The following is a 13,679-nucleotide window of genomic DNA, read 5'->3' as shown; positions in this document are numbered from 1 at the left end:
AGTGCTGACTGGAACCACCAGGCTCCTTTTCGATGGGCGGTTCCTGGCAGCCCTAGCGCTAGCGCACAGCGTAGTACGGGGGCGAAGCCGCCTTCCAACGGCGGATAAAATGGGGGGAGGGGGCTGCTCGCGCGGTGACCCGGGAGCGGTTAGTTTCAGTTGAGCGCGAACTACAACTCCCAGCATGCCCTGCGCTCGCGCATGCTCCCTACGGCGATCGGTTGGCGAGGCCGGGCTGCTGCGGGGTCGGGGCTCGGCTTGTTCAGCGGGGGAGAAGGAGCCGGTTCGGCGGTAACCGGCCCGGCCCGGCGCTGCAGCGTGGGGCGATGGTGCCGCTGTATAAGTGGGGGTGGGGCGCGTAGGCTGGGGCGCGCTGAGCCTGAGCCGAGCCAGCGCCGCGCCCCGGGTATCTGGGGGGAGGGGTGATAGTAACCACCCGCCTCCCGTCAGTGGCTGTGGCAGAGCCGCGCTTCGCCGCTGGCAGCCTGTGCCTGGGACCTGCCCCCGCGCGGTGCCCGAGCAGCGCTGGGACGAAATATAAAAAAGCCCTTTTTATTACAGAGATTTGCCCTGGTGTTTTCTGAAAGGCAAACGGCCCTGCCCGTCAGAGCAACATGGCTGGTTTTGCTGAGGTTCGTTCATTCCTCGCTGCAAGTTCATTTCCTGGACGCAGGGGGGTTTTACAGCCTATAAAAGCAGCGGAGTCTGTTAGCGTGTTTTACTTTTGCTGGAATAACCCTTATTTTGTTTGGCTATTTGACGAAGTTGAAGTAAACTATTAGACGGGATAAATCTAACCTGTACAGTATCAGTTAAACTTTCAAATGCAGATGGGGTTTTGTGGTGGTTGTTACCTTCCACTTCTTGTTATCTTTAAAGAGCCTAAAAGGAAACTGTCAGATGAAATTTAGCTCAAAGTTCAGGTTTTATAAACAAACTTAAAAAAAGATCAAAATAAACTATCCATGGAGGGGTGGAAAAGCTAACGACAGATTTTTGAATGAGAGATTTATTGAATAAATAAATACTCCCCTTTTGTATTTGAACCACCAAACAGTGTTCTGCCGATGCTCTGTTAAAATGGACAACTAGCTTTCACCTTTTTTCCTTTCTATTTTAATTTGCAGAAGAGGTTGCATATTTTTCTCTTTAGTGCAGACTTCACTATTATGATTCATGTTTTGTCATCACTGAGAGAGGAATGATGGTCCAGTATTCAGTCCACTTGGCACTAGCCTAGGATTTAGGACCCCTGTATTCAAGTCCTTGTTCTGCCACAGACTTGGTGCGTGACCTTGGGCAAATTATTTAGTCTCTTTGTAGGAAAAATTGTACTTCCCTGTATCACAGGGGTTTTGTAAATATATTAAAAAGATTGTGAGGTGCTAGATGCTATAGTAGTGGCTCCATATACATACCTAACAGATGAGTGCACTATGCTTTATTTGGGGCTGTATCTTAACTCCATTGGGAAAATGCAGCGGGGACAATTTACAACAGTTACTTGTATATTTCAGAGTGAGCTGCTACCAGTGCTTTGTGGTCTGCACTGCCTTCTTTTGGAATTGACCTACACAGCCCTAAATGGCTTGCACTTTTTATGCCTTGAGAGTCACCTCTCACCTTGTGCAATACTGCTGTAATTGAGAACTGGAAGTTCTGGATGTGGAGCTCCCTTGCTATATATAAAAGACAGGGCTACCAACATGCATTTTGTGTTGCAGTCATGCTTTTGACAGCCATGTAGTGCATTCACATATCTTACCTGAAATGTCACTTGCCTAGATGAGCTGTGGGAAGGCTACAGGCATTCACCTGCAGTTCTGTATTTTGGTCACTCACTAGAGGTACCTGCGGTGCCTGTAGACGAGGCAGTTAGTTGCCTTCTTTCTTGCTGTTCCTTCTATTTGACCAAGACCAGGAATGAGCAGCTGGAGGAGAAGGTGCAGCAGCAGCACAAGAGAGCCTAATACTGGTCCCAGGTCTCCACCCCTATGCTGGGCTCCCACCCAGCCACAGTATCCCTTGCCTCGCCAAGAGTGTCAATACCCTCAGCAGTCCCCAGCCCCCCAGTATCCTTTCATTTTCCAGCAGCCCCAACAACCACCCACCTAACTTCCTATTTGGATTCCCCCACTGGTACCCAGCTATCCACCAGCCACCCTCAAGTGAGCCTCCTCACCAAGCGGAACTGCCAAGTTTGTTCAGCTCCATGCCTCACTTCCAGCGCTGCTCAGGGAAGTATTGAACATAAACTCAAGATTATGGTTTATGCAAATAGTTTGCATATGATGTACAAATTAGCTTGTTAAATAATTTGCGTAAAATGTCAAAATAAGCAGAATTAAACTTGGCAGCTGTGCAAAAAGAGGGAGCTACTGGCAGGGCATATTTCCTCAGTTTTGGAATTCATTAGACCCAGATTACTCTCCCAGTCCAAAATAGCTGAAATGTATGGATCTTTGTGGGATGCTGCGAGATGTATCTTTTTACAACGGCCTTTGGGAAAAGGAGATGTTATTTGAAGGACCGTATTTAGGGAAGAGTGGTGCATTTTTCCTCCTTTCCCCTTTTCTATAATGTATAATCACTTATTGCTATGTTGTTTATTGTCCTCTTTCATGTTTCATTGTTTTAAATAGCTGCCAGAGGCACCTAGAGTATATGATAGGTGCCTTCTTTGTGTTTATTTGAAATTGAATTAGATAAATATTTTATTTCATATAAGTATTTTATGGCACTCATCACCATAATATCTGAGCCCCTCAAGCATTAAAATTAAAAGGACACTGTCAATTTAAAATATTTTTACCTATTGTGGTTACATGTCATGCCTAAAATTAATATACTGAAAGAAGCCAGGTTCATTTTTTTTTCCTCAGGTGACTTTGTTCATTTGAAAGCACTCTTTGTATAGTTATTTTTTACTGTTTCACCTGCATGGATTCTGCAAGTGGCTCCACACATGGGTAAGAGAAATATTCTGGAAATAGGAAACTATTATTGTTTTAAAAAAATTGAGGGAGTAGGCTGTTATGGTATCTGACAATATATTTCTCTCTCTTGGTCTGTATAAAATCTTTCAAATTGACAGTGTTTCTGTGTGCCTCCTGTAAGTTAAGGAAGCATCATTATCTTTATTTTACAGCTATCTCAGTTTCTCCACAATGATTAATGATTTGTCCAGGTCACCTAGGAAGTTTTTGACTGAAACAAGAATAGAAGAAACTAGATCTCTCGACTGCTAGTACATTGCCTTAATAACAAGGCCATCCTTCATTCCTTTTGCATCACAGCACAGAACAGTGTGATAACTGCAAATTATTTATGGCATGATATCCTGAATGTACAAACTGGAAATATTTTTTTCTTTCTTACTTTTTAAATTTTTATTTCTAGGTTAAAGTGAAGATACCTTTTGGAAATAAATACCTAGATGCTATTTTTTCTGTCCCAGACAAGATATTAACACACGGAGTGATTCTTACTCATGGAGCTGGAGGAGATATGAATTTCTCTCATTTAGTTTCTTTGGTAGACTATCTTGCATCCCGTGGACTTCTGTGCTTGAGATTTACCTGTAAAGGCCTTAACATTGCTTATAGGACTAAAGCATATAAAACAGTTGTGGTAAGAAAAGACCAGCTTGTATTTTAAATTCTGGAAAGTTTAGAGTCACAGCAGCACTCCAGGCTACTTGTTAAATTAATTTATTTTTTATTAAAATCCACTTAAGCCATCATGCTTTTTGCATATGTCATTTTCTGTCACTACTAAGTATTAAAATTAGGGTGACCAGATGAGAGGGAGAAAATAGCGGGACACATGGGGGTGTCTGCCGGCGGAGCAAAAAAGGAAAAAAAAAAAAGGAGTGCTGCCGTGGAGGGAAAAAAAAGCTAAATATTGGGACAAATTGGCCAGGACACAGGACAAACATCTAAATATTGGGACAGTCCCGATTTTATTGGGACGTCTGGTCACCCTAATTAAAATGCTTTTGTCATAGAGTTTACGGTCAGGAGGGATCACCAGCTCATCTAGTCTGACCTGTATCACAGACCTTGCAGCCGGCTTGGCACCAAGCCCAGCAGCCGGAATTAGAGCCCGATATTACAGTCTTCAGAAGACTAAACTATTGTGTGCCACAGGCCAAGAACCGGAGGGACTGGGGTACCACCAGTGCAGAGAATTTATTTGATTAGATATACCCAGATGATCCTAGCAGGTGACCCCGTTCCATGATGCAGAGGAAGGTGAGTAACCCCAAGGTCCCCAGTCTGACCTGGGAGAAAATTCCTTCCCATTACCAAAAATGATGATCAGTTAAACCCTGAGCATGTGAGGTAGACCCAACAGCCAGGCACCTGAGAGAGAATAGTTTGTACCACCTCAGAGCATCCCGGCACTCCATGTCCAGTGTCTTATCTTCAGCTGTGGAGGAAAAAAAAGCCAAACAGAGTACCCAGGGATGGAGATGGGGCAGGAGAATTTCCTCTTTGACTCCTGCGGGAGCCCGCTGTCACCACGAGCAAACGTCACAAATCTCGCTCATAAACGTACGCAAGTCTGTCTTAAAAACTAACTAATTTGTTTCACCACACAACTTCTATTGCAAGGCTGTTCACAAACCTCACTCCTTTGATGGTTAGAAATCTAATTTCCATCCTATATTTACAGACAGTTTATACCCATTTGCTCTTGTGCCAACATTTTTGTTTAACTTAAATAGTTTTCTGCCCTCCATGGTGTTTATAATCCCCCCAACCAATATATTTATAGAGGGCAATAATATTCCCTCTTAACTTTGTTTTGCTAGGCTAAACAAGCCAAACTCTTTTAGTTTCCTCCTCCTTGTGTAAGTCGTTTTTGTTGTATTTGACATCCTTCTACTATAAAGACTAGATTGAGCTGTTAGGAAGACCCTCAGTTCTTTTTCAGCCCTGGGGCAGGTGGGAGTGAGTACAGCCCTTGAAAGAGAGCAGCTTATTCCTGCCTTCCTCTTGCCCAGGCCAGCTGTGCTAGCCAGAGGGTAGGAGTTGGAATGCCTGGTCGAAAAGGGACCTGAGCAGATCTGGTCAGCACTGCTCACTGGGCCATTAAAAATCTGGGTGGCCACCCACAGCAGGGCTAAGGCAAGCTCCCTACCTGCGTGGATTCTGCATGGCTTCCGAAAGTGGCTGGCATATCCGGCTCCTAGGCGTAGGGGTGGCACGCTACTCCCGCCCTGAGCACCGGCTCCCCAGCTCCCATTGTCTGAGAACCGCGGCCAATGACAGCTGCGGGGACAGTGCCTGCATCTGGGTGAAGCACGTAGAGTCCCCTGGTCTCCACCTAGGAGCCGGATATGCCAGCTGCTTCCGGGAGCAACCTCAGGTAAGCGCTGCCAGGCTGGAGCCCACGCCTGAACCCCCTCCTGCACCGCAACCCCTGCCCAGTGAAAGTGAGTGAGGGTGGGGGAGAGCCAGCAACGGGGGGGGGTGGAGTGAGTGAGTGCGGAGCCTCGGAGAAGGAGCGGGTCAGGAACAGGGCCTGGGGGACTGGGCAGGGCAATGGTGTCTGCTTTTGTACAATTGTAAAGTTGGCAACCCTAGGTAGGAGGTAGACCCAAGACTTTGTTCATACCTTGTATCTGGAGAGCAGGCGCTGCACTCTGTGTCAGACCCGCACCCAAGATTCAGGCAGGCCTAGCAAGTGAGTCAGGGAGTCGTACTCACTTACCTTGCTGAGTAAGGCTAGAGCACAGTCCAGCCCTCTGAGGTTCCCTTCACATTTTGATATCAATTGTTTCTATATGTTGTGTGTTAACGCTGTATTTTACTGAAATTAGATCTTGCTAATATTAATGCAGGCCTTCTGAGGAACTTTTTGTGTTGAAGCTTCTTTAAAAGTACACAATAATATTGTTTTTCTAACCAGATTGTTGGTTAGGAAATCGGAAATATTATATTGAAAGTTTATTTAGAGAACGCTGGCAGGATATTTCTCGTTTTGTTTTTTTTTAAATATTTTATTTATAATTCATAATCTTTTGGTAAGCTTGAAATTGAAAAGTTCCATCACTACCTTAGATGTATTATTGTAGGGTAGCTTGTGAGTGTTGAGCTTGTTAAATTGTTCTTTCTTTAAAAGTATTGCAGATGTACTTGGTTTGGGGTGTGAGAAAGCAAGGAGAAGAAACTCACATATAAATAAATTGACTGTTTTATTGGGGGAATTATCCAATTTCAGATTCTTCAGCTACAACAATTTTTTTATCATGTATCTTAAAATGCTGTCTTTTAAACAAATAAAAAATGCTGTTTCATTTCCTTAGGAATATTTAAAGTCCTCTGGTGAATATAAACTCTCTGGTGTCTTTCTTGGAGGTAAGGGGAGGGGTGGATGTCTTTGTTTACAATCCTAGCTCTTTTGGTGGTTTTAGGAGTGCATTGTATAATTATCCCGTTCCTGAGGGTTTGGAAAAATTGGGAGTCCTCAGGATTGATGCAGGAGGCCATGAAGCCCATAGCTCCCGAGGACTCGACACAGTTATGTCTTAATCTATTATTTGGCCCATAATCTGACAGATATAACTGAGGGAGAGTATGGATGGATATTTAGGGGGACTGAAATCAGATGATCAGTTATGATTTCCATATACTTCCAATTAAGTACTTCATTGATAGTGTCATTTACTAGTATTGCGTGTCAGGTAGTTAAATAACATGTAATATACAGAACAGTACTACTTAACAATATTACTTTTACAATCTATTCTTCAGCAATAATCGTACTTTTTCCAGTACCTTTTCTCTTCAGCTGTCTAACTCCAAACTATATATGAAAGAAACTATATTTTTCTTTATTAAAACTGTTTCCATACAAAGGTCTGTAGTGTAGAAAATCTATAATAGAGTAATAAGATCCAGTTCTTGTCTAAAAGTTACCCTTTGTCACTTTATACTGTTTAATGTTTGTGTACATTTTATTTAGCCATGTGAAACCCATATTAGATCCTGGACTTGCAGGGAAAGGGCTATGACAACCTGTCTCTCGTGATTTGTAACTTTGACAGTATGCATAACTCAAGTTATATTTAATAAAACATCCACTGCATGGTAAACTGAATGTCATTTAAGTATTCACCCCATCTGTACATATTCTGTGTCTGTATGTAGTAGCAGAACAATAGAAAAGATGGATTTACAGATATAGATAGATAGATATAAACACTCACGTGTTATCAAAGGAAAAGGAATTCATACATAGTGTAGGTCAGTGGAATAGTACTTGCTTATACCTGTTCTAAATGTGCTTTCTTGTATAAAGGAAACCTAAAAACAAATTGGATATCAAATACACAATTTTTTTAATATTGAGTAACTTAAGAAAAATACACTTAAATATATATGCATGAATAGTGAAAGTACTTGTGCCACTGGTATCTTAGCTCTTCTTGCTGTTATTCAGTACTCAGACCATTTCTCTAGGTCATCTTGTAGGTAACGGCGCCTGCTTGGGAGTTAGTAGGATTTCCTTGATTCCAGGATCTCCAATTCTCCTCCCATTAAGCTAAAGGCAAAAACCACCCCCCCTCTGACTCCAACAGACTCACAAACACTTTAATCCAGCCATCTCCAGAACCTCAATTAAAAAAATTGATCCACCAGCTAATGTGGCTTCTTTTGGGGGAGATACATTGTCACTCGTAGAATGACCTCACGCATGTTTCATCTTCTCCGTTTGTATCCATATGTTTACACCGGAGTTTAAAGTAGTAGAGTAGATACTTGAAATAAATCCACTATATGTGTCTTGGCCTGATTTGAAGTGTGGGTCACAGGAACTTTTTATTTTTACTACTTACCAATTAAGGCAGCATGGAAAGAATCAATACAATGTCCTTGTGGTACAAGAATATAGTAAACCTTGTTCTATAGTATTTCAAGGGTCCTGAATTCTAGTTTTTCTGTGTTCTTCACACATCCTACTTAAATATGAGTTATTGCCCACTTCTTGTCATTCTACCCTGCTTTCTTCCCCGCTCCCCAAAATAAGTATTCCATCTTCTGATCCTCTCTTGCTTTCTTTATAATGGATGTAAAATCAGTAAGTGCCCCCAATTCAATTATCTGACAGCACCAAAATTCTGGTTGGTGATCTCCATTGTCCTGGTGAATGAAAGTCTCTCAACTGCTCTTTCACAGTCATTTTGTAGAGTATTTGCCATATTAGTATTACAACGTACATTAAATTGGATAACTTTTAAGAATGATGCTTCTCATATGAATGTAAATGATGTGATAGTAAACATAATTTTTATTCTTTGTTTAAACGGGAGATAGGTCGTTCGATGGGTTCACGAGCCGCTGTCTCTGTGACACGTCAGATTAGCCAAGATGACAATGAGGATTTCATTCATGGTCTGATATTTTTATCTTATCCACTGCATCGACCAAAGCTTCAGTCCAAACTCCGGGATGAAGATTTATTTTTTATTAAGTGTCCTGTGCTGTTTGTCTCAGGATCAGAAGATGAGATGTGTGAAAAAGTGAGTTGAGTTACAAAGGGGAGGAAATAGGAAACTGTTCAAATTTGCTTAGCATTAGTATCCAAAGATGATGGTGGTAATTGACAGTCTTCTCCAACCACTGATGTGCTGCAAGAAGCTCCAGGCAGGGAACTCTACCACCAAATTAAAGAGAAAGTTGGGATGCTTTTCTGATGGATATCACACCTTCCCTGGATATTGCCAGGTCATCCCTACTACAGACAGCTTATCCTTGGGGCCCAAAAATACCTCTGTACAGAATTTTGTTTGCCTTTTGAATGGACCAGATAGCACCATATGGCAAGTATTATTTAAAAAAAGGCCTTGGAGAGAATATACTTGATTGTTCTAAAGAAATCTTAGCTCCCCTGCCATTTCAGATTGCACAATGTGTATACTGTGCTATACTATCAATATATTTAGTGTATTTTTCAGGACAAATAAAAATATTGCTTGCAAAATTTGCTTTCTCAGTGGAGCTCTCTCTTCCTGTGGAGAAAGGGTTCTGCAAACCAAACTCCACAAAAGTATCCAAGTGCTAGCAACAGTCAAAATGTAATGTTCAGCAAGGTGTGGAGTTTATCTTCTCTCCTTTTCCCCACAAAGTAGATATATGTAAGTCAGATTTGGGATGCATGTTACAGGATCCTTACAAAATCCTGCTAGGATTTAGGACTCTGTGCACTTAACTGTCCAGGCCTTGGAAGTGCTTCTGGCATGTCATAATGTTTTAATGAGTGGTCACAACAGAATAGCAGTGCTTGGAGTATACACTCTTACTGTGAAAATCCTTTGGTCTGTGTCTATGAAGTAAGTCCCTTCCTTTGTATTGGGGAAAATCCTACAGAGTTAGGAGCTAGTCCTAAAACTATTTTACTGATATTCCATTATCTGCTGTGACCTATGAGACTGGCCTTCACATGCCTATGAAGGCTCCTCCATTTTGTTGCTGGTGTCTTGATCCATTAGCAGCAGGAATGGATGGCTTTTCAGTGGCTTATGGGAGAAGACTTCAGATAGATATGTCCTTCTCTTTGTTTTCTGGACTTTATTTTCATTCGAGTGACTAACATTGGGCAAAGTACTCTGAAGAGATGACATTGTAATCCAACAGTATATCAATTGATTTAAATGCACTCAGAATTCTATTTGCATTTTCAACTGCTGCTTGTTATGTTAGGATGGACAAAAGGATGACTACGATCCACATAATTTCTGGCATGTAATAATTTTTTACCTCTTGATTTTTTTATAGAAAATATTGGAAGGTGTGGCAAGCAAAATGAAGACCCCTACAAAAATTCATTGGGTTGAAAAAGCAAACCATGGCATGGCAGTAAAAGGACGAACACCAGATGATATTATGATGGAAATAAGCACACAGGTTTTTTTGTGGATCAAAGAAATCATTGAACAGGAGTACAAATAACTTCCAACTGTTGAACATCGGTTACATTAACCATCACTACATGTAAAGGACTTGTTTAACTTGCCAAAGCATTGGAAAAGAGCTATTCCTATATGAGGCCTACTTGATTCAATACAGATCATTCTGCAACTATTAAGTGTAAACATAAGTAAAAAAAAATTTTAATCCAAAACCGCTATGCAATATGAACAAGGTAGTAATACCATTTTTAAAAGCTGAAGATCACAAAACATGCAAAATATTAACGGTGGGGCACTACTTTTCTATATTTTTTTACTGATGTATACATTTTTTGGTCTGCGTGACCAAGCAATATCTGTTTTTTTTGTACTGCTTAGTTACTGTTGTTGGTTTTTCCTTCAAGGATTACTGTGAAATAAACTGAATTTTCTGCTGGAGCTGAAATTTTAGTCTGATTTATTCCCAGCTGTATTGCAGACACTGGTTAATTGGCAAAGGCATTGTCATATTCAATCCTCCTTTCACTCACAACTTTTTTGGGGAAAAAATCCGTTTTTGGCCAAAACTTGAAAAGTCAGTTTTTGCCCTGCCTTGCGCAGGCATTCACTCCTTTGGAATGTGACTATTCTGGTGTCATTTGGATTTGGTAGCATTTTATACCCTCTTTTCACAGCCGTAATTACACAAGGTGGAAAGCAGTAGAGAATCAGGTAATGTGTATATTTAGTTATGGATTTGCAAAGGCTGCAGTTACTCTATTTTATGTATTTACTCTAGTAAATTTGTAGTGCAATTTAAAAAAATATATTTTTCTTAGTTTCAGCTATACCAGTTACCCTTTTTCTGGTGCATGTATGTACCATGGTAACTGCAGGATATAGGATTAGTGTGTGATGTTGGACACTGCAGGCTCAGTTCATCCCTTATGGAACTCTGTTGACTTTTTGGGCTTTCAGATGGTTTTATACATATAATGGCATCTATAATAGGGCTTTTCCTGGTATACAAATAATCATAAAAATCACACCCCACACTGACATTGTTATATTGGCAAGTTTCCAAAGCATACCTGGCCTTACATTATTGTGCTTAAATAGATGCAGCGAACTCATTTACAACGACAGCAGACAGACAACTCTGTCTCTGACATACTCCTGGGGGAATTCTGCACCTCTGCTCATGTGCAGAATTTATATCTCCCTCCAATTTCTCTGCTTTCCTGTAGAAAAATTACTTTCTGATGGGGAAGCAAAGGGAAGCCCCAAGAGCGGTCATACGAGCCTCCGAAGTAGTATGTTTTGGGTGCCCAGAGCAGTTGGCAGAGAGGTAAATGACTGTGGGGCAGGGAGTGGGACCATAGGCGGCAGGTTATATGGGCTCTAGGTGCCCCAGCTCCAGGAATATTCAGGGCTGGGGGCTGTGCAACACCAATATCTGGAGCTGGATTTCTCCCCTGGCCCTGCCTGTAGCAGGCACCGGCCCCTGCCACCAGGGCCGGTGCTACCATTTAGGCAGCCTAGGCAATCGCCTAGGGCGCCAGAACAAATGGTGGGCGCCGTTTTGCTGGAGGGGGGCGGCAGGCGGCTCCGGTGGAGCTGCCGCAGGGGTGCCTGCAGACGGTCGGCTGCTCGCGTGGCTCCGGTGGCCCGCCCGCAGGCATCACTGCGGCAGCTCCACTGGAGCCACGGAGCACCGGACCCTCCACAAGCACCACTGCGGCAGCTCCAGCGGAGCCACGGGACCAGCGTGCGGGGCGGCGAAATTGCCGTCCACCTAGGGTGCTCAAACCCCTAGCGCCGGTCCTGCCTGCCACCATCACTATTCCCTGCCCAGGAGCATCCCTCCTCCCACTCAGTAGCGTAGTGGGGGGGGGGGTGTCCGCTCCTCTCTGTGCACATTTCCAAAATCGACGTCTTTCCAGGCAGCCGGCACTGGGCTCCAGACTCGGAGGCCGGAGCCGGGTTTTGCGTGTGGCTGCCAGCTGGCTCTCCGCTCGCACCAGCCTCCGGCAGCCCCAGCCCTGCTCGCTGGCTCCGGGGCTGTAGGCAGCGCGGGCTGGTTGCCGGGCTCCCCGGGGGTGAGGAGGAGGAGGCGACGGCCCGGGGTGGACTGTGCCGGGAGGGGAATGGGCGGCAGTGCAGCCCCCCCCCCCCCCCAGTGCGGCGGGGGACTGAGGAGTAGCAGCCCCGTTGGTCCGAGGCAGCCCCGTGCAGAGCAAGGCGGCCGTGCGGCAGGGAGGGGGGCTCTGAAGCGCAGCTGGTGCGGGAGGAGAAGGAGGGAAAAGGGCGGGTGGGGGGACGTTTTTTTCTCGTGGTCTCTCTTCAGCGGAGGGGGCTGAGGGAGCAGCAGGACCAGGAGGCAAAGGAGCGACTTTGGGTTATTGCCCCCCCCCACCAGTGTTGTGCCTGGGGCTGTGAAACTGCTTAGTGCAGCTTGTGAAGGAAGGCGGGTAAAGGTGTGTTAAGGTGCCACTTATGTCTCCTCAGTCTCACTGCTGACTAGCTGCAGACCCAGTGCTCAGAATTCAGCAATGTTCTCAGGGACTGTACAATGCTCTCTACGAGTTTTCAATTGGCTGCTAAATGCTTCAGCAATGCCACCTTTTCACTTAGCTATCTCCTCACATACCTGAAGAAACCCTTCTTGTTACTCTTAACATCTCTTGCTAGCTGCAACTCCAAGTGTGATTTGGCCTTCCTGATTTCACTCCTGCGTGTCTGAGCAATATTTTTATACTCCTCCCTGGTCATTTGTCCAATCTTCCACTTCTTGTAAGCTTTTTTGCATTTAAGATCAGCAAGGATTTCACTGTTAAGCCAAGCTGGTCGCCTGCCATATTTACTATTCTTCCTACACATCGGGATGGTTTTTTCCTGCAACCTCAATAAGGATTCTTTAAGGGTATGGCTACACTTACAGTTTTGCAGCGCTGGTAGTTACAGCTGTGTTCGTACAGCTGTGTAGGGCCAGCGCTGCAGTGTGGCCACACTGACTGCTACCTGCGCTGCAGTGTGGCCACATTTGCAGCATTTGCAGCGCTGTTGGGAGTGGTGCATTGTGGGCAGCTATCCCAGCATTCAAGTGGCTGCAACGTGCTTTTCAAAAGAGGGGGGTGGGGTGGAATGTGATAGGGAGCGTGGAGGAGACAGACAGAATGGATTTTTGGAGTTGACACTGTTCTCAGCTCCCTGCCTTGCAAGTTCTAAGGACTGTGCCTACGTTCAATCATTTTAAAAGTTCTAACTCCCTTCCCCCACTCCTCTCTCATTCACTAAATGCAAATTATGTACTGCTAAATACCCGTCAGACCAGATCAGCAACTGCTGAACACGGACTTCCCCCTCCCCCTCTGCCATGTGAGTGTGCTGTTTGTCTCTTCAAGCAAACAGCTGTGAACATTCCAAAGTAATTCCCCTGCCTGCCTCCGCTCGCTCAGCAAACAGGAGCTGTGTTTGTTTTTTAAATAAGCAGTTTGGCTGAACTCTGAGCTCTCCCTTTCTTCCGGTTTGTTGTGGACAGGAATTCTGGGATACCTCCTTATACCCCGGAGGTCAATAAAAGCGCTGGTGGGCGTCCACACTTGCTGACCAGCGCTGGATCACCAGCGCTGGAATCCCTAATACCCGAGGCTCGACCGGGTGTACAGCCAGTGCTGCAACCAGGGAGTTGCAGCGCTGGCCGTGCTTTGCAAGTGTGGCCACATCCTAAGTTGCAGCGCTGTAACCCCCTCACCAGCGCTGCAACTCTCTAGTGTAGCCA

The 13,679-nt window shown here is 44.3% G+C and overlaps 1 protein-coding gene across 4 annotated transcripts; it reads left to right on the top strand.

Annotated features, from left to right (window-relative positions):
* The first annotated feature begins 185 nt into the window (after positions 1-185).
* Positions 186-10,357, top strand: TEX30 (testis expressed 30). 4 transcript variants are annotated; one of them, XM_050951604.1, is made up of 6 exons: positions 186-291; positions 562-632; positions 3,400-3,630; positions 6,314-6,365; positions 8,325-8,530; positions 9,786-10,357. In XM_050951604.1, the coding sequence occupies exons 2-6, from the start codon at positions 615-617 to the stop codon at positions 9,957-9,959; spliced, it is 681 nt and encodes a 226-aa protein (XP_050807561.1). In that variant the 5' UTR covers positions 186-291; positions 562-614; the 3' UTR covers positions 9,960-10,357. The 4 variants fall into 4 exon arrangements, with proteins under 4 accessions (XP_050807561.1, XP_050807556.1, XP_050807567.1 ...); XM_050951610.1 differs by having other exon boundaries at positions 214-283; XM_050951599.1 differs by having other exon boundaries at positions 190-632.
* The last annotated feature ends 3,322 nt before the right edge of the window (positions 10,358-13,679 follow it).

This window comes from Gopherus flavomarginatus, chromosome 1, assembly GCF_025201925.1.
Source record: "Gopherus flavomarginatus isolate rGopFla2 chromosome 1, rGopFla2.mat.asm, whole genome shotgun sequence".
Classification (NCBI taxonomy): domain Eukaryota; kingdom Metazoa; phylum Chordata; order Testudines; family Testudinidae; genus Gopherus; species Gopherus flavomarginatus.
The sequence above is the reverse complement of the archived record's forward strand: the minus strand, read 5'-3'. Positions and strand labels throughout refer to the sequence as shown.